The sequence below is a fragment of the Siniperca chuatsi genome, linkage group LG7 (genome assembly GCF_020085105.1).
Source record: "Siniperca chuatsi isolate FFG_IHB_CAS linkage group LG7, ASM2008510v1, whole genome shotgun sequence".
NCBI lineage: Eukaryota > Metazoa > Chordata > Actinopteri > Centrarchiformes > Sinipercidae > Siniperca > Siniperca chuatsi.
The window spans coordinates 24,279,750-24,306,680 of NC_058048.1; the positions used below are offsets into that span (position 1 = coordinate 24,279,750).

Genomic DNA, 26,931 nt, shown 5'->3' on the forward strand with positions numbered 1-26,931 from the left:
CTCAGAAATCCCTTGTGTGAGAGTTCAGTAGCTCCCAGCTGTAGATCTCCATCAGGAGTGCAATCCTCCTGAGCACTTTTTGGACCACCCTCAGAGAAGAGTTCCTTCAGCACAGCACTTTGGCACAGTCCAAATCCAGTCTAGCACTGACCACATAGTCTAAAATATCATAGGTCCTACTTGAACAGCAGAATACCACATTCAAACTGAAACCATCTGCACAGGACAAGGGGAAGACGCATCAAAATGTTGGCATCCAACTCATTAATCTGTCACAACATCATGGTTTGGTTGTGTTTTTGATTGCTGTTAAAGACAAATTAAGATATTGTGGCTTAAACTAAAGTTGTACTCAGATGAGCATCCTTAAGCCGACCAAATGAAATGCATCAAATGCAGTTAATACTGTTATAAGGAAATCTTCAAAGTGACAGAGTTATCCCCCACTGGCATCTGCTGTCTATTTGCACTAAGAATTAAGGGACATAATCTTCAGCAGTAATCGCCCAGTTCCCTATAGTGGATTTACATTTTTCACACTGTGTAATCTTGCATTTACAATATCATTTACGTGGGTTTCTCCTTACAACCCACTGACATCTCTCTTTTCCTCAGTTAAGGTTTGAGGGAGATTGACAGGGGACAAGCTCAAGGCGTTCAGTCTTGCTTTGCATACAGCGGCTCATGATACTTTGTGCATACAATAAGCGCACACTTGCACGCGCACACACACACATACTCAATTTTGATTGATACTTAACTGAAACTGAGCTCTTGTTGCTGTCAGAGCCCAGCTAAGTCTCCTGAGCCTCTTGAATTCTGACATTTGTAGATATTATATTCATGGAGCAAGCGGGCTGTATTTTGTGATGTGATCCCCTGTAACACTTTAATCTGTTTAGACTGCTTCAATACTGTGGCAGGGAAGGGGGCAGAAACCATACAATGCAGTAGACGGCTGCCTGCCAAGGTCTTACTGTATCCTTCACGCACCGAAAAATCTCTACTTGGATTTGGACACACAGTACCAGATCCAAGGTTTTATTAGCAGCTTTGGGTGGCTATTTGTAGTATTTTACTTTTTTATAAGATGGAGGCAAAGACAACATTTTAGATAAGAGTTCTGTTCTACTACAGCATGTACTTCATGTTTGTGTAATAAATAGCAATAAAACTGTCTATATGAGTTAAACTGTGTGGGTATTAGAGTGTGTAGCTGTTGAAGTTCAACCAAATGAAACAGAGTGATGAGTTCACTGAAAATGAAATGAAAATGAACCTCATGCCAGGCTGATGTAATCACCTTTTACCTTACTGTCAGCTGCAGACCAATTATTTGAATCATCACTCTTTTTTATGTATTGCTCTTCCCTGTTAAGGGTAAATTAAAGCAAGACTCTTTTTTTTGCTGCATTTCCCTCTAAAGGAAGCATGAAGGCTTTGAAATAGCTCCAGCTAGTACACAGTTGGAACAAGCAGCACTTAGTAACCTAATGCTAGTCCTGGTGCTTAATGGTTTGCATTAGCTGCAAGCAATAAAATTATCCCAGGTCCTCACTAATGTTGGAATAATCATTTACAAAGATGGTTACCACATGCTGGAACTGTTTTCTTCTTTTTCTCTTTTTTTACGACCCTAATTCGCTGTTATTAATAATGAATAAAAATGCAATTTTCTGTCGGGTTGCTCCAGGGCTCTGGGAATCATTTCAATGAATATTTCAGCACATTATTTTAATCATGGCTCCACATATGCAGGGAGGGGGCTTGTTTTATAGGCTCATGCCTCACCCGCCCCAAACCCCCGATCATTAAACCCCACGCTGTCTGCGTTGAGGTTCCTACCTTTGATTTACAAGACTTGTTAAAAAACATTGTAAAAAAGGCTGTGCCATTTATACTTGTAATTTGATGCTGTATTTGTTAATGGGAGTGCCTGTGATTTATATGTGCAGTGGCTGCTAGTGCTCCCTGCTGTTCTGATGCTATACGCTTTAGCTGAACTAACAATACTGGGCCTCTGCAGAGCATGCCACTAGTCAGCCTAACAAATCTGTTATCTGTGGCCTGATTTTTCCCCTCAGGATGTTTTCTTCTGATAAGGAAGTGGCTGCTGTAATCAGACCATCACTGGAGGGGTGTGTGCTCTATCTAACATACCTGTCTTCTCATTTCTCTGATAGTCAGCTGCAGGACTTCTGGCGTCTCGACTACTGGGAAGATGACCTGCGGAGGAGGCGGAGATTTGTCAGAAACCCATTTGGCTCCACCCACTTAGATGTCACATGCAAGTCGCTGCAGGAGTATGGTGAGTTTATCATTTATTTGTGGAATCAGAGTATTTTTTAAAAAACGATCAGAATTAGGGAGCTGAAAATTCATTACCCAATGTTAAATGTAGAATATCAATGTTGCCATTAAAGCATTATATAAAATGCATTAAAAGGGCATTAAAGTTAGTCCAGGCTTGTCCATATAGTTTAGCATATTGCTTATTAGAAGTTAAGTGTCATTTTTATAGGTAACATATTTATGAGTCCTGTGAATTGAACATGACACATTCATTTTATTGTACTTTTTTATTTCCATCGCAACACATACTCAAGAGCAAATTGGATCGCTCCCTTTATTGTTTCTTCTCTTTGCCTGAAACTTTTCTTATTGACCCAGGCAGTCGTGTAGTGTTGCCCACCACATTGTGTCAATTTTGCCTTATGTCATGCAACACTGACTTTTAAAGGAGAGCAGCTCGGTACTTTTAAACACCCTTGGCCCTTCTCTCCCACCTACAATTCAATAGCAGAGCAAGTGTATTAATGGCGAATTAAGGGTGAATGTATTGATTCTGAAATTAATGGAGTAAGCACATTCTTTACTTTATAGAAAATAGAAACCAGGCAAAACATTATGGTCAGGGTAGCCTTTTAACACAACTGTAGACTTACAGCATCACATGCATAATGGTCACAATGGTCACTGACCTCTGTCTAGCTATCTTAGTGTTGAGCTACTGAAGCCGACCGTTGGCTGGGTTCAGCATGTCATCTGGCTACTTTCAGCTCTAGCTCTGCCATGGCTGCTGTATGAAGATCATGGCAGCTCTGTAGATAAACACATGCCAGCTGTTGCCTTGGCTGCAGATGGTCCATACAGTATATGAGACACACATGCAATAATTGCATCTGCTTTAGAGTTTGTGATGGTTCCATTATTTTCAGCCATTAGCTAATTTTGTGGGCTTTTGGTGATGTGTTGATAGTGCGATTGGGAGGACTCAAATAAACAATTGTTACAACTTAAGCACTTTTAACCTGCTAAAAAATATTATATAAATATTTAAAAAAGGCTTTTACGAACTTAAGTATCATCAGCATCATCATATTGTCAGTATGCTGCAAACAATCCACGCCTCGATAACTAATAAGGGTAGGCGTAATAAACTCTGGTTTCAGCTTACACCTTTTTGGTCATTGCTATAATCTGTTTTTGTCATTTACATAAATTTGTAGTTGTTTAAGCTGTTTATTTATTTTTTAATGATTTAATTTTATTATTATTATTGTTGTGTAATTTAAAGCCCAAAATAAAGATAAGATAAGAGCTTCCTTCCAAGCCTAGAGACCATGAGTATTTTAATACTCAAAAGATTTTCATTGAAACATTACTTCTTCTTTTTGTGGATAATTTTTTTCTGTGAAAACTACTTCAATGCTTGTATAAAAGCAGGGAGAAGATTATATTGAAGGCAGATAAAAAAGCTATTTCATCCATTTCCATTGCTACATCTGCTAACTTTCAGTTAGCGTCGCCCATTGGCCAGTTTACCCACTGTGCAGCTGCTGAAATTGGTATATGTGTGTATCATCTCCTTTAGTGACTTATGTGACAGATGTCCTCAAGACAATGCCACATAAATATCATGTTATTCAGTCCATCAGATCACTAGAATATGCTTTTGAGCTATCAGTTTTGTTCCTGTTGTTTGACATTATTGCCTCAGTGTAGTTGACTGAAGACTTGTTGAAGTCCTGCTGGCATGTGGTGGTTTTAATGAGCAGAATAATGTATAAACTTGTCAAGAGAAAGGGATCACCTGCAGTCGGATGGCCTTCTTGTTCTCCTTGAGAGGTGAGGTGCACTTTCAGGCTTTTTCCAGCAGGCTTTGATGTGGCTGCATGGCGGAGGCCAGGTTTTGTTATGAGTTAAAATGAGAACGATCTTTTGTTCTTTTGTAGAGCTTCAGTAGATTCCGTTGGCAGTGACAGTTGGCAGTTTTTGTTTTAAATGTACTATGACAGTTTGTGTGGGGTTTTTTTTCTTCATGAATATTCACCTTTAATTAGCATGATATTAAAGATAGGACCTGTCTTTAGCAGATAACCCTGGTGCAGAGGCTCAGAGGTTGGATATCCATTAGTCGTAACTTCCAGACTTTGCTTCCTAGATTTGACTGGGACGCTGTAGAACTTTTTAGTGGGTTGCTGACTGCACAGGCACCAGAGTAGAAAAACAAAGAGGCTTGTTTGAGTTGGCCCTTGAGAGTCATTATTAAAGCTTTAAAATCTGGGACTATTGGAGAACCAGTAGGTTGTCCAAATTGAATACACAGTTTTTGGTTTGACAGCAAGATATGACAATATACACTCAGCCACCATCTTGAGTTTGAAGAGGGCAGACTTGCACTGTTGTGTTCACAGTAAACATCGTCTTATGAGCTCACTTGGGGAAAATGAAAGCGAGCAGGAACAGGTTTTTTTTCCACAAGAACATTTCAGTGAGTGAGTGGCCTGTGTCGTTTTTGACAGCATCTAAGAGCCTTTCAGTCTTCTGTGTTTTCTCTTAGATAGTAAAAAATAAAAATAAAAATTTAATTTTAGAAGTTGGATTTATTTATTCATTTATTTGTTGTGTGGGTTTCCAAGAGCGATGACTTGACCAATTATTTTGAACACTTATGGCTTTTTTGAAAGCTGATATTGATATTTTTCGACTAAAGTTGTTAAACATTTTTGTGAAAGACATAGTTCAATGCTTTCCCCAGAATTATCATATGCCAAGTTGAAACAGAATGTAGATCATCCTCTGAGAAAAAATGTAATTAACATTCTTCTTAAATTCTTTGAGAGTGCAAATATTGAAGGTAAACTTTTTTTAAAATCAAGTTGATATATTGGCAAAACCAGTGCATCAGTGTAACCTTTGTAATCACTTTTGTGCAGTGTGTGTCTGTTTGTATGAGAGTGTGTACATTAATGAACGTGTGTGATAGGAGGTTAAACTCTGCCTTAAACTCTGCCTCGTTGTCTATTAGCAGCATTGACAGCTTAGCCAGCACATTCTGTCTCTGCCCTCTGCCTGTAATAACCTGCCCTGTTACAGCCAGCCACGGCCCAGTATCAGAGTATATTGTTAGGTGATTGGAATTGGGCAAGCATGAAATGGAAGTCACGTTAATATTGATCCAAGTGTTTAACGGGGTGTTTTACCTCCGGGTGTCCTTGCTGTCTCATTTCAGGTGAGCAGCTTCTCTCAGAGCTGATTGCCCCGGGCGGAGATCTTTATAGCTCTTTACTGCAGCAGAGGCACCAGCCTTGTGATGTGATATTAACCTTCTCTAGCTTCATGATCAAAGATATTAAACTGTGATAAATGACATTAGGGCATTTACTACCATGCAAATCCAGACATTTGAATGCAGCCTTTCAGTAAATACATGGTATGTTCAGAAATGGTTATGTGGAGTACCTAACGTTCAGGTCCAGATATAGGGATTATTAGACTCTGCTGTTAATGTTGTTAATGTCGTAACCTCTGGCAGCACAGTAGACACGCACTGCACATCCCAGAATATTGAAAAAAAAAAGATCACCCCAGGAGGAAGCGTCTGCACTGTATAAACCCCCCTACATCAAAGTTATAATGTTTACTTTTACAGTCTCAAAACACATACTCTGCAAAACGAATGGTTTGCATCACAGGAAGTATGAAGCTGTCATTTTCCCCCCTCATTTCATCTTTCAGGGCAGAGTAAATAAAAGTGAAGAGACAGAGGGCAGAATTGCATCGCCTTCACGGTAATGCAATCCCATGGACTGAACTTTTTCTCTTCATGTGGAATGTGGAGCCCGTAGAGAGGGTGCGTAGGAGGGCAGGATCTGAAACAGATAGAGTCTGGGAAACGGAAGAGATATATTTAAAACATTCTATAGAGCTCACGTTATATGGATATTGGAATGACTACACAAATCACTGATGTACATTATAAGGTAGTGTACTAAATAACCTATGGAACAGAGGCTTATACTAATGCATGTTATCTACAGAGATCTGACAGAATGAGACATAAAACAGAATAATTTCTGCAAAAGCTCTAGACCTTAAGTTTTCTTTCCAAGTTTTTGTTTAGAAAGAGGTCAAGATAACTGTGTCTTTAGCTGTATCCAAAATTTGCCCTTTTCCAGCATTGTCCAAATCTTGCTTTGCTGCTGAAACCATTTCATGAAAACCTCTCAAAATGAGCAACCTGAGGTATTTTGTGTTTTATTTATAGTCGTGTATATTGAATTGTCCAAAGTATTTGTGAAATCAGCTATATATTTCTCCTGAAGAGAAGCACCCATACACGTTAGTTGAACCTTAAGTGAAACATGATGTGGATTTCTTTTTGAGGAGTGGCAGTGAAGTGTTTGAGGCAGGGTGTATAATACATAGGAGACTTAGAAAAACTCATGCTCGCCAGTTCTACTGAGGCTATAAAAATGAAAAGCCAGTGCCACAAAACTCTCCAGCGTTGCAGTATATGAAACATGGACCATTGGCAACACTATTATAGTTGATTCAACAATCTTTTAAAGGCCTTTCAACTCTTATCTATTCCATACTGAATAGTAAAACTACTGAACACTGAAATATTTCCAGCTTGTATCTAAGATTATAAAGTTGAATTGAATTGGGCTTAAGCTTGTTCACAAAAGAACACATTTACTTGATTTCATCACTCTTTAAAGGAACATTATTCTTATCTCTTTGTTTTATGTGAAACACAAAATATTGCTGCTCATGCATGTTCTTTTTTTATGCAACTCAATTTTTCATTTATAATGTAAAGACATAATAAAATTTACACTTTAACTTTCTGGAAAACTGTCAACATCACCATTAAAAATTCACCCCTCTGCTTCTTATATCAAAACATACAGCCTTTTTTCTCCTGAACTGATATGACATTGGTTTACACCTTAGAATGATCCCTCTTTGTGTTATATCCTGGCACCAAATCCTGTTTCAACAGGAATCACATCACATTAAAGAAGTAAAGAGATCATGTAATGCTGTCTATAAAAACGATTGCATCCCCTTTTGTCATGATTTTCAACATTGCATTAAAAATACATTTTCAAAATAAAAACATAATTTCATTTTTGAAATATGTCAGTGAATTACGTTTGTAAAATGGCCCGAACAGCACAGCACTTCAGCAACAACCGAAACTTACTCATGTCAGTAACTTAATGTAAACAATAATGTATCTCTGACTCCAGGATGGAACTTAAAATCTGATTTATTTTGTCCTAGTATCAAGGCCCATCCCATGTGATTTGTCATGAAGATTACATTATAAAAGAAGTCCAAAATGTCACCCAACAGCATGTTTTTTAACATTTTAATGTGTTTTTTAGGAAAATTGTGCCACAATAGGCAATCGGTAAATACCCTAGAAGGAACTCTGGACCATGGGTCCTTGTTGAACCCCTGTGATGAGTGCTCAGGGGCGTCCTCCATTGGTCACAGCTGGCAGGTCTTCATCAGCCTCCAATGGGGTCATGAAAGCTCTGCAATGCACTTTACTGAGTGTAATTAGTGCACTCTGAAGCAGTTTCAACTCAGTGATTGAACAAGAGGACCTGTGAGACTGGTGATCGGTGACTTCTCCTGGCACTGTTGAGTAGTAGTAATGGTCTTGAGAGTAGACATGACATGAAATGAAACTGCTGGGGTTTTTTTCAGAGACATTGAGAAGTCAATGGCAGTGGCTTGATGGACTGTTCACTTTGTAAGGTTAATTAGATAGATGCTAGTTGGTTTAGCATCATTATACAGTGACACAGCATGGGGAAAAATGTTTTCCTTTCTTTAATATTAATTTTATCAAGTGAATATTGTTTGGAAATGCACATTTAATAGGATTTGAGGGAAAGATTTACTAAAGCATACATCTGCCATTGTATTACTTGGTAGTTTTGCACATTTTTTAAATTTTGTGTATGAACACTAGACCAACATAACAGTATTCTGAAGATCAGTTCAGTACCCTATTGATCATGCAATTTGTGGAGGAAAACCACAGTTACATTCAAGGATAATAAAATATAAATGTAGAAGAATTTCAGCTTCTCACACCATAAAATCAACTGAACAAAGAATGTTTAAATCCTTCAGTAGGTGATGATTGGATATGCACATAGTGTCTACCCCAGCCTACACTTGTGTCTTTTTCTTTTTCATTTTTGCCATTTAGCGGTCAAGGGTGAACACATGAAAATATTTCTAATGAGACTGCTTCGACACCAGTGCACAGCATATCCTTTAATAGTGACAAATGGCGACCCTTTTCACAGCCACACTTTTAATGCAAGAATGTCTCCAAGTCAACGGGCTATCACTCATGACAAGATCACTTTTCATGTCAGCACATTTTCTCCTTCATGTCATAGCTCTTCATTTCTCGTTCTTTATGACCATATTACTTTTTCCGAGAACAAAATTGCATTGTGGGTAAAGCTGATCCTCTACCCTGCCCCCCCCCAGCAGTTGATGTGAGACATTTGCGTGTAGAAATCAGCATGGTTTATTTGGTTTACTCAACCCTGTACATACTTGCCAATCAGAACATCAGCCTGTCTGCTGAGCTTTCCCTCATTTGCTTGGAGCATAATGATGGTTTACAGAATTACAGTTTTAAGTTTCACTCATTCTGCTTTGATCTCTGACCGCTGGCTGGCTTTCTCCTTTAACATTACACAGAATTCATTTCCGAAACTCACAGACTTCTTCCCTCCCTCTGATGAAAGCACTCCAGATATGAGACAGAGCAGGAAGCAGACTTTTTTCTCAGTAGCAGTGTTGACAACAGTCAAATGTGACCTCTTCAAGACAAGGTACATGTTCCTCAGGGGAGGGAGAGCCGAATTAAGAACTATGCTGAAAGGAAACATGTCAGACGGGTGTCAGCCACCTCCCATTTCTTGATATGTGTTCTTCCTTTTATACACGCAAGTTTTTCCTCCGGTTATTTCCTACATTGGACTTCAGAAAGACAAATTGACATTCTGAGCAGCCGTGTGGCAGGCACATGTTGGAGATGGGCTGATTTAAGCTGATAAATGTGCTATGAGACCTCTTTGTTTTGCAGGATGTATGAACACAACTTTTTCAATGAGCATGCTCCACTATAGCCATATGATGAAATCCTGGTGTAAGCAGCCTCCTAATTGTGCTGTCTGTTCAGTCTCACTCTTGTCAAGTCTCCAAAAGCGGCAAATGATATCTCTAATCGACTACGAGCTCGAGATGTATCCCCCGACTCAGCTGTTGGTCTTTCAAGATACAGATAGTATTTCATTGGTGACCTTGTCTAAAAATAAAAGCTGAAACACCTCTGATGTTCAACCAAGCAAAATGTATTCAGTGAACGAATGTGTACCCTGACATTCTTACATATACTACGGCAAATACATTAGTGAGCATCTCATATCAGGTTCATCCTGCATACACTGTGTATTTCATGCAGAGATTCTCCATGGTTTATTTCTTTTTATGTATTTTACTAGATGTTGTGCTTTTTAATAGCCTATTAAAAGAGATTGTTTTGTTTGAACTTGTGGATATGCGCAAACTTGATTAGAATAAACCTGTTAAGCTGATAGTCAGAAATGTGGTTATGACACCTGGTTTGGTCAGTTAGTTTGAGGTTTCTGCAATGTGTAAATATGTGACTGCGCTACTTTTGGTTTACACGGCTATAGGCATTACTGAAATGTACTATATATTGGTAATGAAATTGCTTGCCATGCCTTACTTTTGAAGCAAGCCTTTGCTCAGTCAATCAGTACAGCAGCAACAGCTGAACCTTTTCAGACAGACAGGATAGTACAGTATTGCTTAACAGAAATGTATCAATGGAAACTGCAATAGTTAGTGTCAGAATAGGAAAGTTGATAGGACTTTACCAAGGAATAGACCATAGCTAGGTATTTCTGTCCATTTAAGCATAGTGACGTATACCGATCTGAGCTTTAGAGGTTAGAGTGCAATATTCACTGGTTTCTCATCCCCATATTTCTTTTGACAGGCACAGAGGAGGACGAGGAGGTCAAGTCTAAGAATGTCTTCCGTGGCCAAACTGTGGCCAGCCAGAACCCCGAGACAGAGTTGATGCTGGAAACAGACGATGATGCTGTCAGCCTGCTGCAGGAGAAGGAGATGGACAACCTGGGTGGTAAGTCAGCACACCAGCACCTCCATTAACCCTAAGTCAACATCACCTCTGCTGGAGCATCAGCGCTTGTCTTGTATCTGTCTTCTACCTAATAGCTGGCATAGTTACAGTATACATGATTAATATCAGTGCATCAAATGAAATGTTTGGATCAATGTAGTAGCTTTTAACGTGTATTATATAGCATTTGCAACAGTACAACTGAAAGGGGAAACTTTGAGATATTTGGCATTAGTCTTTGTGTTCTAATCTGGACAGCTTTGCTTAGGTTTGACAGCTACATATTGTTTTGGTCTGATAAGTGTTCTTCTCTGTTTTGTTTTGGATCTTGTCAGCACGGTTCCTTCCTCAAGTGTTGATCTCCAGAGGCAAGTCTTCTAAAGTTAAACTAACACCGGAAAGATGATCAATCTAGATATGTCACGACTCATATTTAGGATTTCTCAAGAAATCAGTGATTTAAGTTGATATGAACCACTGCTTGCTAATGCTTAACTTAACAGTGGCCTTATTTAACCTGTCATCTGACCCAATAATGTACCCTCAAAGGTTGAGTGACACCATTCAAAATCTATTTGTATAAATTAAGTCATTGTGTTTAGTTCATGTTATTAAACTCATATTATACTTAAATACTAACAGAGCATTATTATGTAATGGAAATTATGCTGCCCTATGGCTAGTATATCAGTCATTACACTTTAATAAGGCCATAGTGTCACTTACTGTAATAAAAGTGATCTGAGCTAAGACACCTGATAACACAACTCTTTTTACATAATCTTTCGATGATACAGAGTAATAACCTTGTGTTGCAATGCAACACTTCATTACTCTGAATCAAAACCCTGCATAATAATAACACACATAATCAAACACACATATCTCAATAAATATTGTAACATAATCAATCAACAAATTCTTTGATAGTTAGAAATTGTTTCAGTTAATCAAACTCTCTATACATTTATTTTTCCAGTAAATACAATCGGTTCCATGGGAAATCTGAAATTACAGCAATTAACTTTCCTCATTTCAAATGAATAAAATGTGTTATATTTTAACTTAACCTAGAAGGACCTTGCCAAGACAATTGTATATAATATGTATTTTCCGTGTGGATGTGAGCCTTTGGATGTTAAGGGAGAGCAAACAACAGCTTAATTATCCTGCAGTCAAACTAACCCTCATTCTCTCTACAGTGAACAATCATTAAGATATTAATTGGCTGTTAACAGCAGAGGAAAGACAAGTACAATATTAAATCTTTATTAATCTTTGATTTATTTTACCAGGGTTTACCTGTTATTTGTTTTTTCTTTATCCAATATCTTAATCCAGCTTTAATACTTTGTCTGACACAATTCAGTCAATAGTGCAATGTACTTCCAAGGTAATGGTTGCCTAAAGATCCTGTAATTTAACCGGCATCACACTCTGTGTGTGAGCCAAACTATCAAGCCAACCCCTAGCTGCTTTTCAAGAAACTGCCATGGCTTTAAAAGGTAAGTTATTTAGAGTTCACTTGAGTTTTGAGTGGAGATCAAGAATGCTGCACTACGTACTCGTCAATAAAGCCAAATCTTCACTTAACACCTCATGCAAAGAATTGGTGGTCTGAATAAGCAGAGTCTGTTACTGATTTGATGCCTAAATTATACAGGCTTTTAGTAGAATACAAAGTAATACTCAACCCTGGCAGCCATCATCAATTCTAAAAACATATATATATATATATATATATATATATATATCCCAGGGAAAAGAATAATACAGCAGTAAAGAAGTAAAAGTTTCCCCTCTAAATCTGGGCCATTGTTACTGACTGTTGTTGTCACTGGATGTTTTATTTTGGATTATTGGCTACTTCAGATGATGTAAAGGAACAATCACTGCCCCAATACTGTACATACATGACTGCTGGCTGACATGTTGTGTATTAAAAGAAAAGATGATGTCTAATGTTAGAGATGTTCCTATTTTCAAAGAATTTACTAATACTAGCTGTATTGTTCTCAGAAATAACAAAACTGAACAGGAAAATTGGAGGGTGTTCTCGTTTTGGTAATAGAATTGCAATAATAATCTAATGTTTGATTTTGTTACTAGGTTCTGCAAGTTAAATTATTCAGCCTACAAAGCAACTTTTAATTGTGTTTTCACTGAAGTGATTGCATAATCCCTCCAGTTGACATCTGTAATGTTACCAAAATGTCTTTACTAAACCTGTATGGTCTGGGCTGCCACTGAAACACATGTTAACAGTAACAAATATGAATACATGTATTTAATGGATTCATTGCAGGTACAAATTGTGCTAGAAATTGTATGGAAAATGATGCCCTGACACTTAAATAATAACATCAATTTCATAGCCCTGTATACATTACCTAGTTATCATAGCTTAGTATATGAGGCTCAGGCTGGACCAGGGCACTGCTGAGCAGTGAAATCCCCTCTTAAGATCCCACAGATGAATCTCAGAGGAGGAGGCTAACCCCTCCTCTTTGTCCCAGGGCCAGCAGGCAGCCAAACACTCCATGTCTGTCAGATGAACCCTGCACTGCCCAATCGAAAGAACAAAGCAGTGAGAATGTATTCTGTTGTGAGAACTAATAATGACCTTCTACAGAAATGTTGAGATTTAATATTTGAATATTTTTTTATGTTGAATCAAAATTGAGTTCATGTTTGTACCAATAGGGGAGCTCTCTCACTCACAACATTTGGATAATGTTTTTACCAGGATACACTGTCTGTGTTTGGCCTGTATCTAATCTCAGGCATGAACAGCCTTAATGAGAGATCTGGGACTAGATCCTTGTCAACAACAGTGCTCCTCCTGCCAGCCGTTGGGTCAGTGCCTGCTGCTGCTGCTGCCAAAGGGGCGGCGCCTGCACTCAAAGGCCCAGGCAGTTGTGGTTACTGAACCTATGATTAGTTTTGCTCCCCCACAAACATTGGAAATGCTGTCTGTGCTTGCACTGGCATTAAATGAGCCTTTTTGTATGCACATATTGTAACCAAAATTGGGTAAAATAGAAACTTAAGATGAGCATGTGAGAGGAAAGAAGAGAGGAGTCTAAGCCTCACAAGGCATTTCTCATGTCAAGCAAGAGTCGGTAGATTTGACTGCTCTGCTGCCATACCGGAACCGTGTTAGTATACCCCGGAGTGTGGTTTAGCAGCCACAACCATTTTGTTCTGCCTTAATTTAGCCTTTCTGTATCCATTTTAGTCCCCATTCACAACAATGCTGATCCCTTGAGTGGTGACATGTTTATAAAAGAGTAACACCAACACAATATTTCTGAATGTGTAATCTTAGAAACACTTTTTGCATAACCAAGTTGCCCAAGTTTCTTGTTTGTTTTTTATTCAAAGTCCTTTCTTAATATAAACAGAATATGGGTGACATCAAAAAGAAAATATACAAAAAACACTGGAAATTTTAATTATTTATATGAAATATTTAAGTATTTTTCTGCCTATTTTAATTGAATTATTGTATGCTGCAGCCTTATTAAATAGTCCGTAGTGCAATACATATTTCTCAAGGCTTTTACATGTAAATGTTATATGTTGAAAAGTAAATGGATGCTTTGAAAACAGTGGAAGAAAATATCATTGCTTCAGTGACTCTAATGAGCAACATCGCAATGTGCCTCAGATATTCAGCATACAGTAGGTTATAATGGCTGCAGCTGTGCATGTGTGTATATCTGCGTGTATCTACTATAAGTCAACATGTACATGTTTGCAAGTGAACGATAGTGCTCAGGTCTGCAAGTAACCTACTTCCACTTGTAGAATATGTAGAATATAAAAGCACCCAGCCTTATCAAACACTGCAGTCCAGTGCATGGATTGTGGGTAATAATATACCCATCTTCTCAGCAGTTCTCCCAAACTCCCACTACACCGAAATGAGACTTTTCATCACTTCATTAAATCGGCCTGTCATTTGACAAATATTTGCATTTTCATTAAAAGAAAAACCCAACAGCTGGGTATTCCAAGCTTTAGCCTATATACACCACTCATCCTGTGTAACTTGGCCTTAATTTCATTATTCTCCTGTAAACATTTTAATGCCATACAGCCTAATTATGGAAGGATCCCTGAGGGGATTACTGCCTAATCCTCTTCCTCCCCATGAGCAATGGATGCTGTGGCTTAATGTTTCAGCCTAGTGTCTTTCTCTCTGTGTAGCCCTTTGCATCAGCCCTAAAAGTGTTATTTTTAGTATGGGCTTGTAGTTTAGAGGCTGGAGTGAAGTAAAGACAATCTCCTTTTATTGCAGCTGAAACAATTCATGCCACAAAGAGGGTCAATTGTCGGAAATAACAAGACTAATAGGAATAATAGGAAGGATAGTTTTACATAAATACTTTCACTTCTTAATGGCGTGCAATTGAATTTTTTTACTTTTTAAATATTCTCTTCTTTTATTAATAGGCTACACTAAATGTTATCTAAAATGCAGTAAAACAGGCTACGGTTACTGCAAGTATTTACTCTTCATATGAAGCTTGTAAGCAACGTGTAGCGCATGGGCTGATAGCATCAGCAGATAGGATCACCGTTAATGGACCCGAGCAACGCAGGGAAAAAATCCAGGGAGGGCGGTTTGACTGTGCAGCCTGCAAGAGCGATGAAGGGGCGCTCTGGGAGTTGAGACCGAAATCCACTTGTATTCCTGTAACACTATCGGCCATAATTGGCTGAGGAACGCAGATTAAGATTGATGAGACATTAAAGTGGCTCTTTGGAGTTTAAGGGATCGATAAATATCCTGATTTCGAGAGCTTTCGTTTGAGAGCAGACAAATCACTGTAACGGTGCTCCACAGCGACACTGATCTGAGAACATGGAGGATGAAGCAGAGGAAGAGAGGGAGGGAGGAGACTGAAATAAAGATGTGATCACTATCAGCTGGCAGGGTCGCAAACCCACCTCGAAATTCTGGGCAATTATTTGGACTTGAGGACAAGCTTGTAGTATGTTTTCCTACATGTCTAAATGTAGGATGTATTGGAGAATAAAAGATCTTTTTTTTAATTTTCGGAATCCACTTATAGGCGGCCCCTTTTAATGCAGCCCTGAATATCAATGATGTAAATTCATATTTTACACCCGTAGGCCTACTGCAGATACGTTATAACGATATGACCGTGTGAGGGAAATAAGTAATTAGTTTATTTTATTTAACTTCATTAAACCTTTTTTTTCTTAATAGTTGTTCCTGTTGGCATTATGATCTGATCAGATCATAAAAGCATTTTTGTTATCAGTGCATCGCCGGTTTACAAACAGGTACTTTGTTTTGATGACACCTCTATGTATTTATAGGCCTGATAAATCTACTGTATTATGCGCATAAGGGCATGTGCAATTCAAAAACAAAAAACGTTCAAACGTTTTTGTTTTGTGGCGCGATAAATAATAAAGGCTACAAAAATGAAGACTTTCACGGAGCTGTCGTAATGCGCAATATTTGACTGACTGCAATAATTAGTTTTAAAATTCCCTAATTTTTATAAGCTCAGGGTGTATATGCACGTAGCGCCTATGGTTTGATGCAAACAGGCCGCTGGCATGATGGTATCCCCTGAAATCTCATTGATCAGTTTTACAGAATTAACCTCAGCCTCGCTTTATTTAACATAAATATAATCTCTTTTGCATGTTACTGATTCTGCACGTGGCTGCCCCTTCTACACTCTGCAGGCCCAGTGGTCCTGAGCAGTCCGGCCCAGCTTGTTGCCCCTGTCCTGGTGGCCCGGGGGACTCTGTCCATCACCACCACTGAAATCTACTTCGAGGTGGACGAGGATGACCCTGCCTTCAAAAGGGTCGACTCAAAGGTAAGTAACCTGCAAGCAAGTGTGCAGCCCAAGTTTAAAGCGGGCAGTTTGGCTTCCGACATGTTTCACAGTTGATTTTTTTTTTCCATTGTAAGTGGTCGACATGTCTTAAACATTCACTATGTTTTAAATAGCCTACACAATTGTTGGCAGCCTATATAAAGAAAAGGCGCGGATTTGCACAGGTGTTTTCAGAGAGGTGCGCTGCGCTTCTGTCTTCATGCTCTGTCTTGCTTTTTTGTGTTATATAATGACGTTTTGCGTCCAGAACTTCACAGGTGATTTTTATTTTGTGTGTTTCAATTTGCTACATTATTTATGCATTTAAAAAAATATATCATATAATGACCATTGAGGCCTACTCCTCGTGTAGGTTCAACCATCAAACAGTGGTGACAGTTTCCACCAAGTTATGACAAGTTAACTGGTTATCCACCTAATATTGAAAAAAAAAACACTTTCTTGCACAGGAGGTTGTGGTTTAAAAAATCCAAACAGATCGGCAGGGTTACAGATCTGTTTAAAATGTGTATGAAAATTATCCCTTCCTTATTTCCCTGTTTTCCCTTTTAAGGTGTCAAACCCATCTACGTAAAACACCTACAAGAACCAGAGAGCCCGAAATTTAAGATTCCATTATATTGTTATTGCATGGCATTAGGCCTACTTCACTACTGTCAAAAACACATTTAATAAAACCATAATGGGACACAAATATAAACAGCTCGTTTTATTAGCTCTTTAAATTAGATCAAAGACAGAAATAAAAAAAAATCAGATCACAGATGTTATAATCCAGTGTATTTCAAGTGCATTTTTTTCAATTAAACTGTAATATATATATATATATATACTATATATATGTTATTTTCATTTTTTATCATGTAGGCCTAAGCATGGTAGAGAATAACAACAACCAAATGTTCGAGTACTTTAAATAATAATTCAAGTAAATTGATGGAATGTTTTCAATGTAACAAATGTCGTACGCCGAGCATCAAAATGTAAACTTTCAAAAATTAGACAATGTCCATTGAAACAGATGAATCAGACTACCACTGATGCAAGTATAAATTAATAACGTTTCTACCAGATAAAGAAAAAGTTCAGAAGTAGATTTAAACAGGTGGATCCTATTTACGTGTCACAGAACAACATTCACAATTTCAGACCACTTGAATCACAATCTATGAATGTATTTACAGTATAAAATGTACAGATGTGTGTTTTTATTTTTTTTTTCCAAAGTTTATCACGGGGCTTTATTTTAAAGCATTTAAGAAAATGTAGGATTTAGGTAACCGTGTGGCACGGAGAGAAAAGAAACCACTGTTGAGGTGGCCTCCTGGATTAATGGTAGCCAATAATTTAAACTTGCTCCTAAATATTGACACCACCAAAAGGTGCACGGGGATAATGGCAAATTAAACTGTCATAAAAATCATCCTGAAACAGGCTAGGCCAAAACATATTAAACAACAGAGGACAGTCACATTTCAAGACTTTGCAAATTGGTTGGCAATATTTTTTCTGTCCGTTTATGAGCTCGTTAGGCCTCTTTACCACAATTTTTAAGACGAGGTGAACTAACATATTTTTTTACCTCAGAGTTTCTCCAAGCTTTTGGGGTTGGTCAGTATTTCTCTTGCCAGTCGCCAAGTCTGTTTGGCTGCGTTCTCTAGAGCAGAGTGAGGTTTTCCTTGAAACAGGTCTAAATTGGGCAGGAAATAATGCGGGCACCTTCTGCACTGCAAACATGAAATAAGCTGCAATAGTATCCCGTTCAGGCGGTCGCCGAGGCAGTTCTCATCCCAGTCCGACTCCCTGGGATGCTTCTCACACTCGTAGGAAACCAAAGTTTTCATGTGGTAGTTGTTCAGGGGTTGTCCAGGCAGTTCGAGGTGACGGTCGCGTAAGGCTTTGAGGACTGACAAGCATTTCTTCCTGCATCCACCAAGGAGGAGCCGGTTCTCGGCCTCGGCGAACTGCAAGACCCAGGCGTCGCTCTCTGCTGAGCTCTGCTTGCCGTTCAGGGAGTAGCACTCTTTGGATAAAAGATTGAAACCTTCCGCTTTGACCTCTGCCACTCGGTTAGGTCCCGGCCAGGGGATGTGAGGGAGAGGCCAGTGCGCAGCGCTTCGTGGCCAGATCCCAGTGCACTTGAAAGCCGGCGTGATTTGCACCACATATCTGTCTCTAATGCGCAACTTCACCTCACTTGTGTCAGCGACCATTTTGACAACATCTCTGTAGCTGCATTTATCCACTGCCTGCGCCACCAGTGTCTGAAATCTCGACCGGATCTTGCGCGCCGAAAGGTAACCGGAGGCTGTGATGAATTCAACCCAGAGAGACATGCTTCTCTTGCGGCCGTCGCTGAGCTTGAGCACGGCGCAGCCCGGGAGAGACCCGTCATCCACAAAGTTGAATACTCCCATCTGATTCAGATAGAGTACAACCTCGAACTCGGTGGGTGAAATGACCTCCAGTCCCTCGAAACGGTTATCCATCTCGCTGAGAGAACTGATGAAGCGGGGCTCCTGCACCTCGACCTCCTTCAGGACATCCGATACCACCTTGCACACCTCCCGGATGGTCTTGGAGATGGCTGCTTTTCGAGACTGACATTTCTCGTTGTAGTATTTGTTGAGGTGATACACCAATTTTGCCTGGGCGGCTATCATATTAGGGCAGAGATCCGGGTTATACACCGGAGTCTCGCAGTAAGCCGAGGGATCCAACGCGGCTGTTTGTACGGGAGCCAATTTTAGAGAAAAAAGAAAGCTATTTAAAAAGAAAAAAAAGTCTATTTATAAGACAACTATTCAAAGCTGTGCTCAAAGCACATGCGTAAAAATCATATCATAACATGCACAGCTGTTGTACCGTAAACTGCATTGAAGTGCTCGAAGCAAGTCCTTGAATTTATCAGGATGGCCTGATTAAAAGTCCATTTCAACCTTGTGAGGTTCAGTAGCTGGATAAAATGCCTTTTGGTTTTTCTCTGATCACTGTGCCAGTTAGGAGTCCGCGTAATTGCGCAGAGTGGAGTGTGCCCTCCTGACGCAGACGCCCGGTGTTGCTGTGTTTTACAACAGGGAGACACACATACTCTTTATTATAAGGGAGGAGTTGAAACCAAGATGTCCAATCGCTGTCTGATGCGTCACCGCTTCCCAGTTTATCGAAAACAAATTCATCCCCGGGTGTTATATACAAGTAAAAAAGTACAGGTAGTAGTAGTATATCGAGGAGCGGAAGTACACCTACGCATTTGGAGAGAAGAAAAAAACAACATTTCCACTGCGTTACGTTGCTTTTTCTTGGACTCTGTCTGCTATATTGAATCATTTGAAACAGTAGGTGGATTTAGAATTGTTAAAGTATTTATTTCTTCGGATAATAAAACATTAAGCTACATTTGCCATATTATTTAAATCTTTTCTTTTTCTCCAGTGGACTGGATCTAATTTCTTACATAAGCCACATCAGATAAATAAATTAGAATGAAGTAATTCAGAGTTTTTGTCACGCAAAATAGAATTGTATTTTATAAATCAGGTTTGGCTAATTTGTGCGTTTTGTTTTTGAAGCCACATATTTATAAAATAATCATGAATTAGTTTATTAATTAGACATTTCCGGGTTAGTTAAATTAATTGAACAGTCTGGTGACGTACCAAGCCTATTTCTGAAAGCTGAAAAAGTTATTGTGCTATTTATATTTAGCATTGTGATTATATTTGACACATAAATTATCGTGGCTGTGATGCATAAGAGTGTTTATATCGCAAGCTTGTGTTACCATGCAGATTGAGAAGTCATATTTGTTTTGCTCTTTTACTGTGCGTGCCTGGGTTCCACAATTCCACGTGCCACTGTTTTTCAGTCATTTAATTAATGTATATTGTCAGAATAAAAAAAACTGCTGTGATCTTAATATACATTTCTTTCTTACTTTGCTCAAATATGAAAAGCAAATTAACATATTTACTAAACTATATATTGCAATGTTTTATTGTGTTCATCTGCCAAACGAAAAAAGAGTGAATGTGTCGGTCTGTGCTTTTCTAATTATTATTTTATATTTAAAATGCTTGTAATGTTGAAATTATTATTGTTTTGTGTTCATAAATGTTGTTATTGGTAATGATAAATATATTTTTTTTCTTCAACAACAAGATAATAATTGCAGAAACAAAACAATAATAGCATAAAATTCATAGTTTGAATATTAAAGAAAACTAAATAAAAAACATTAATTGCTAATAATCCTAACAATTCCGAATGCCATGGTTAACCATTTTATGTAAAGTCCCATGATGTATTAGTGTGTTGTTTTTAGCTATGTTGGTCTGATATAGATCGTGATTTACAATAAAGAGATCTTGCATCCACACTAAACCCTCTCTGGCTCTCATCATTGCACTGGCGCTCCATCTCAGAAGGTACAGTGCATGCTTTGAAGATGACTTCAAAAAGATAATGCTGCACAGATCAGATAAGGAGCACAAAGGCATTTACACTCATCTTTGCTCTAGTCAGAACTGCATAAGACCAGACATTATGAGGGCAAACCGCCGCACGTCAGCTCTGACTCTCACTACATGGATGCGGCTGAGCAGGAGGTGGCGTGTGCGAGAAGGACCCTGATAGATAGGTGACTCCCATTATCATCGCAGCCTGTCATGGACACACTGCCAGTAGCTTTTTGGCAAGCCCCAATGATAATTTCACACTGTTACCAGGCAGAAATTACAGATATGGAGTAGCATCTTTTTTTTTTTTTTTTTTTTTTTTTTTCATAAATCTAATTGTGGGACATGATAGAGGTCTATATAAAGGTTAATTCTGAAAATAAATAATAAGATTAGGTCTATATTCTAGTTCTTCTCACATTTAGGTCTGATTAAATTTATGTTCTCACTGACATATTTCTGGAGGATATGGAGGACATTATGGAAGGTTTTCATGTGGTGAGAGGTAGCTAAAAGCCTCTTCCCCTCTCTGGCTTTGATAGTCTTTTCTCTCACTCTCTCCCACTGTCTGTGGCCCAGCAGGTACTTGCCTTTTATTGAAACCAGACTAGCCTCACTTTCCAGGCTATCTTGCTCCAAGTCAGATACCTCAGAATCCAGTTGCACCTCTTGAGTTTGTGCTCCAGCCTTTGGCCATTCGTATGCGTGATAGAACGGGGGATTTTCATTGAGATTATCACCTCTTTATCTAAAGCATGTGGCTGCACAGATCTCACAGTAACTCAACCTGCCCTGCAGTCCCAAGACTCCAGCAGTTGTCAGGTCTAGCCTAAAACAATCCAGTCTTCTAACCCATATCTTTACCATTACAACATTGCAAGCTTTGTTGCTTCATTCAACATCCCGCTAGGCCATTGGAGGCCCTCGAGTGTGATATATGGGGCTGTGATTCCAGCACAGGCCTATTTCTGACCCAGCAAAATACATGCAAGATTGTGTAAATCAATACAATGACTTCTACTTCCCCTAATTTTGCATGAGCATGTGACCCTGTTTTCAAGGCCTCTTTGTTTCCAGAGCATGCCTCTACACTTATTCATTTCTTTCTCCTCCATTTTTCTTTTTGCTTTCTTCTAGTAAGACTGATCGTCCTGTTAACATGGCCGGGCATAAGGTCAATGGTGCTTGTCTGATGGCTGAAATTGCCCTTTGATGACACCACTCGTGGTTTGAGTGACTTGAAATGATATTCTACTGATTGTACCTGAAGTCATTAAATGTATGTTGCTTTATTTTATATTTTAAGCTTGAGGCTTTATGCCGTATTGATACACATAAATTAGTAATATATATGTATTAACCTAACACATACTGTATGTGTTCTTATCATAGACTGTATAAATATACAAATGACCATAATCTGTGTAAAAACATGATTATTTTTATTGTGTGTACAAAACAGTATGTAGCCTCAAGCATTTAATAAAGAATAATAATATTTTGAAATAGTGAGTCTCCAGGGGGGAAATGAAAAACCAGTGCTCCACAAAGATGAACGTTTATTGGCCAATATTACCAGCACAATCCTCTGTAGCTCTGGCTTTAACTATATTTTATAAACAAAAGGTTTTACAGTTTAACATTTATGCATGCAGTCTTTAAGTTTCAATTTTCTGTATTACCTCATGACTATTAACAAAATAGTCAATGCCGTTATATAAGTATATCATTTAGCTAATTTTAAGCTGGATCAAGACCTTTATGACCAGCAGTCTTCTGACTGGCATCATAATTATGAATGATGTTTTATTATTTTGATAATCCTATTACACAAGAACAAATAAGGTCTGCCATATCCGTTGTCATTACATTCCTGGGGTCATTTAGTTTTGAAAAAGAGGATCTCAAGCCATATCCCATACAAAGGGAGTTTACCAGCTAGCTCCCAAGCTAATATGCAGATTAGTCAAAGTGGACTTAATAGGATGACATATTTCTGTATAAGTCAGATTAAAAGCAGTGACACTTCAGAGAAGTGACATCAACACTGGCTCTCAAACTGTGAGAAATAATATAGTTTAATCTCATGGGATAGCCACTCACATTGACACATTTTCTATAATATTATTTGTCACAAAATTAAATTGTCATTGGGATTTTTAATAACGGAGCATTATTATTCCAAGCAATATGGTGTCTCTGTAGGAGGCCAGTTAATTTCTGGGCCCGGAGCCTCACTGAGGACCCCCTTTGGATTGTGTCCATTCATTTGTTTTATTCTCTGCTGTGTATTAGCAGCCTCCTTTGGAGAAGTCAGGAAGCTGGACTACATAGCCAGAGGCTCTCGGAGACCCTGTAGTGATCAACTCAACAGGCTCTGTTCACTATGAACCATATCCACAGCATATACACACACAGAAAACACCAAACTTATCAGCATGATGGAAATGTTGAGAAAACAGAGAGGTGGAGAAAAGTGTAAATTATGAAACTTAATTGATTGTCTCAGCTTCATTTGGCCCTTCACCCCTCCCCTCTGCAATATGGTACGCTTGTCAGCCTTCGTGATAAATTACATGCATGTATTTGCATGAATTTAGTATGAATACAATTCAGTTTTGTATGCCAAAACAACGACCCAGAAAATGTCTGGTTTGCTTCACAAAAGGTAAATACAAATTGTGTTCAGTGCACTTTTTTTGTACCCAGGTTATGCAGTTGGCAGTTGAGTGCAGTGAAAGTGCTGGTGCAGTGCTTTCCACTCGCTTTATTAACACACAGTTTAGCATTGTATTTTGTTGTACATGACAACGCTAAACATGGGGTGTGTTGGAGACTGGATCAGGATCGTGGCAGGTTTATTATTACTTTATTCAGCATGTTTCTTCCCTACAAATTGGTAGTGCTTAGATTCTTCTCAAAGAATTGAATAGCATATTTGTAAACTTGCAGTTCTTTTTCATTTTCTTTTATTTATCAAAGAAAACTATATGCCTGACTTCCATCTTGTCTGTTGTAAAAGGCAACCATTCAGCAGCAGCAGCGTGATTAATCTTAATGTCTGTGAGATGTCTGCCATCTAAAGGTGGGTGCTGTAATCATCTGCCCACTGACCCCATGATGCTCATCTACAGTCCTCTCTGCAGCCCTTGTGTCTTATAAGTATTATCAAATCTCAGATTAACTGAGCACAGTTCTCACCCACGTGTCATGTGATCTAAGAGTAGGAGTACATTGAGGCACGAAACAAAGGGAATGGAAGGATTGGTTGCATATTGTAGGTTTGGGGTTGTTGGTAATCAAATGCTGCTGGTGATGCCTGTGATGAAATTAGGCAATGTTGCCTAAATAAGGGATGAAGGGTTCATAATTGCCAGTCCTAGAGATCTGAGGTGCCGGGTGCCAACTGTCAGAGCAGGGCTAATGATGACAAATGTCTCTCTATGCAGATTGCTGCAGCAGCACGGGTGTGCAGCTGAGAAAGAGCAAGAAAAGAAAAATGCAGAAGACCTAATAAGAGAGAGCTTGTGTGCACATATTTAATGACCTACATGGAAACAAACCTCCCTAACTAAAAGTACTCAAGTTTGATGCTGTTTAAAGCTACACTGTAGTCCCCTACAGTACCTGTGACTGATTAATAGTCATGAATCTGTGACTACGAAGAATCATTCCGATCTGCTGTTTTAACAGATACAGTGAACAAAAAATAGAAACTACAATTAACTTACCTTTGCTTGCAAGCTTGTCAAGATGATTTAACAATAAAAAATTGTCAGGTTGGAAAAGTTAGCTCTATATTTAGCCAAACAATCCATCAACTCTGGATGAAAGGACATGTAAGCATTGTCCTGGTGTGTAGTTTTCCTCATTAGCTTTTCTAAAGTTGATGCTTTGGTCATTAGTGTGCAAGATGGCAAAGTGTTGTAAAAAGAGAAATGGCCTGTTACTCTGTGGCTCATATATAAAATAACAGACTGTTCCTGGTTAACATAGCTAAACTGTTGTTGGTTAACATGGCTTTAAAAAAAAGTTTTTGTGTCTTAAAAGTGTGCTTGATTTTAACCTTTGTAGCAGAGAGCCATAAATCTGATTTCACTTACTGTGACGTAAGGCTCACGCTAATAAAAGAGCAAACCCAGAGTGTTGCATGGCCAGATTTCTCCAATTTGTTGCATGAATGGCTTTTGAAAGGGGTCCCTCTTTGTACAAAGGGAGTCTCGTCTTTGTTTGGTTTCGCCCCATCTGTGTCATCTGGTGGTCTGTGCAAGAGGGTGGTGTCTCACGGTGCTCCCCAGCGGCGATGCCAGTTGTTTTATGGACTCGGTGGAGTGGTGCTGGGAGTTCATAAGTTGGCTGGCCCATTGTGTGCTGAGCCCAGCTGACACGTGTGAATTGACTCCAGCATATTGACAGATCATTTCCATTAATGAATCGAAAGAGTCTGCCTTGTTTCACTCTGTGATTTATGCCCTTGCTTCATCATCCTCTGAGCTCAGGGTTAACTAACAACCCCCTGAATGACTCAACCACAAATTGTTGGATGAAGGGAGTTTTCTTTGTTCAGTAGTTTTATGCATGGATGGATATACTTTAAGTGATATTTAAGCATTTTATAACTTATATTTCAAGTCGAATCAAGTGAATTTATGTATATAGTCCAAAATAAGAAGTTTGTCTCAGAGCGTTTTACAATTTGTACAATATATGACATCCTTTATCCTTAAAAACTGTCTTAGAATCATCTTTTATATCTGATATTTACATCTAATGTAATAGCATCTTGTATGCTAGAAATGATTTTTGAACGCAATTCTGCACATTAAAACATTAAACTGCCTATAAGGAATAACTGGGTGATGTGCAGTCGGTTATTAACAAGCCACCCTAGACAACTAAGTTCACATTTATCAAAGACATGTTTTCTGTTTGGGATGGGTGGCCTGTTTCTTGATTTGATATTGAGCTGCTTTTGTTTGTCACTGCTGGTGTCTCATCAGCTCAGCCCTGATCCTCCATGGCAACTATCCAGGTTGTTCAAAGCAACAGCCACACACTGCAGATAGCGCTGGCCTCAGCCTGCCCTGTCACCCCCACCAATGCTGCCACATGGAAGGCACATTTGCTCGCCACCATTTTATGCCGCTGTCACCCTCCCTTCAAGAGCGAGGGGAAAGACGGGAGGTGAAAAGGAAAGGAGGGAAAGAGGGAGGCTCACCCTGAGCGGATGCTAGACAAAGATGGCAGCAGAGACATTTTGTCTACTTTCATTAGTTCTGGTGGTGGTGAGCTGTGCTGAATATTAGCCTGTTACTGGAAAAGCCACACATTGTGGAGCACAGACGGAGAGCATGTCACAATCAAATCTACCCCACCTCATTTCCATCTTCCTCACTGAAAAAGTGGGACATATGGGGCAGGATGCCAATTGCTTATTTTATATGGTAATTAACATCCCTCAAACCGTGTTATGTGATAGGTGTGTCTCAACCGTGACAAAGTTTATTTCACAAATTTACATATATATTCCCAGTAAGGTAAGATATTTTAAGATCCTAACAGACTATAAAGGTTTATGTGCTATATGTCATTAATAAATGAATGAACTGTGCTGGCCTTCACTCATAGTTTCACTGTAATAGTCTTGTTGTGACTGTCACATTCAGCTAAACTCAGAACATCATAAATGAGTGCTGTCATTTCCTTGAGTATCTACTATCTGGTATCAGTCAGTTTAAATTGGGACCCTACCTAAACCCATCCACACACACTATGGATCTCTGTGTGTTCGTGTGTGTGAAGGGAGTCTGTGCTCTAATGCATGTGAGTGAAGGACAGTTGGGTATGTAATATGCTCGTGATGAACTTGACCGTTGATTGTTTGCTGTTGTTTGTGATCAGCATGACATAATCAACCAAAACTCCTTTTTGGAGTTCTGCCAAAACACAGATGCTTCATCTGGTTTCCTATTGTCGAGCCTCCATCTGATTCTTTTGTTTACCTAAATAACACACAGCCAGTCCCTGATTTGTGCTAACCCCAGTGTGTGTGTGTGTGTATGTGGAGAGATGTATCTGAATGTTGTTT

General features: G+C 38.9%; 2 protein-coding genes across 13 annotated transcripts in view; one reads left to right on the forward strand and one right to left on the reverse strand.

Moving 5' to 3' along the window:
• nbeab (neurobeachin b) overlaps positions 1-26,931 on the forward strand; it is a 198,556-nt gene that overhangs the window by 123,350 nt on the left and 48,275 nt on the right. For 8 of the 12 annotated variants that reach the window (XM_044201438.1, XM_044201426.1, XM_044201427.1 and 5 more), the window contains 4 exons: positions 2,184-2,308; positions 10,352-10,498; positions 10,834-10,866; positions 16,229-16,365. In XM_044201438.1, coding sequence (XP_044057373.1) covers positions 2,184-2,308; positions 10,352-10,498; positions 10,834-10,866; positions 16,229-16,365 — 442 coding nt within the window. Of the gene's footprint in view, positions 1-2,183; positions 2,309-10,351; positions 10,499-10,833; positions 10,867-14,617; positions 15,815-16,228; positions 16,366-19,506; positions 19,725-26,931 lie in introns of those variants that run through there. The other 4 variants (XM_044201429.1, XM_044201431.1, XM_044201437.1 and 1 more) reach the window with 3 other exon arrangements.
• On the reverse strand, positions 17,081-19,440 carry mab21l1 (mab-21-like 1). Its single transcript, XM_044201447.1, has one exon. The coding sequence runs from the start codon at positions 19,047-19,049 to the stop codon at positions 17,970-17,972; it is 1,080 nt and encodes a 359-aa protein (XP_044057382.1). The 5' UTR covers positions 19,050-19,440; the 3' UTR covers positions 17,081-17,969.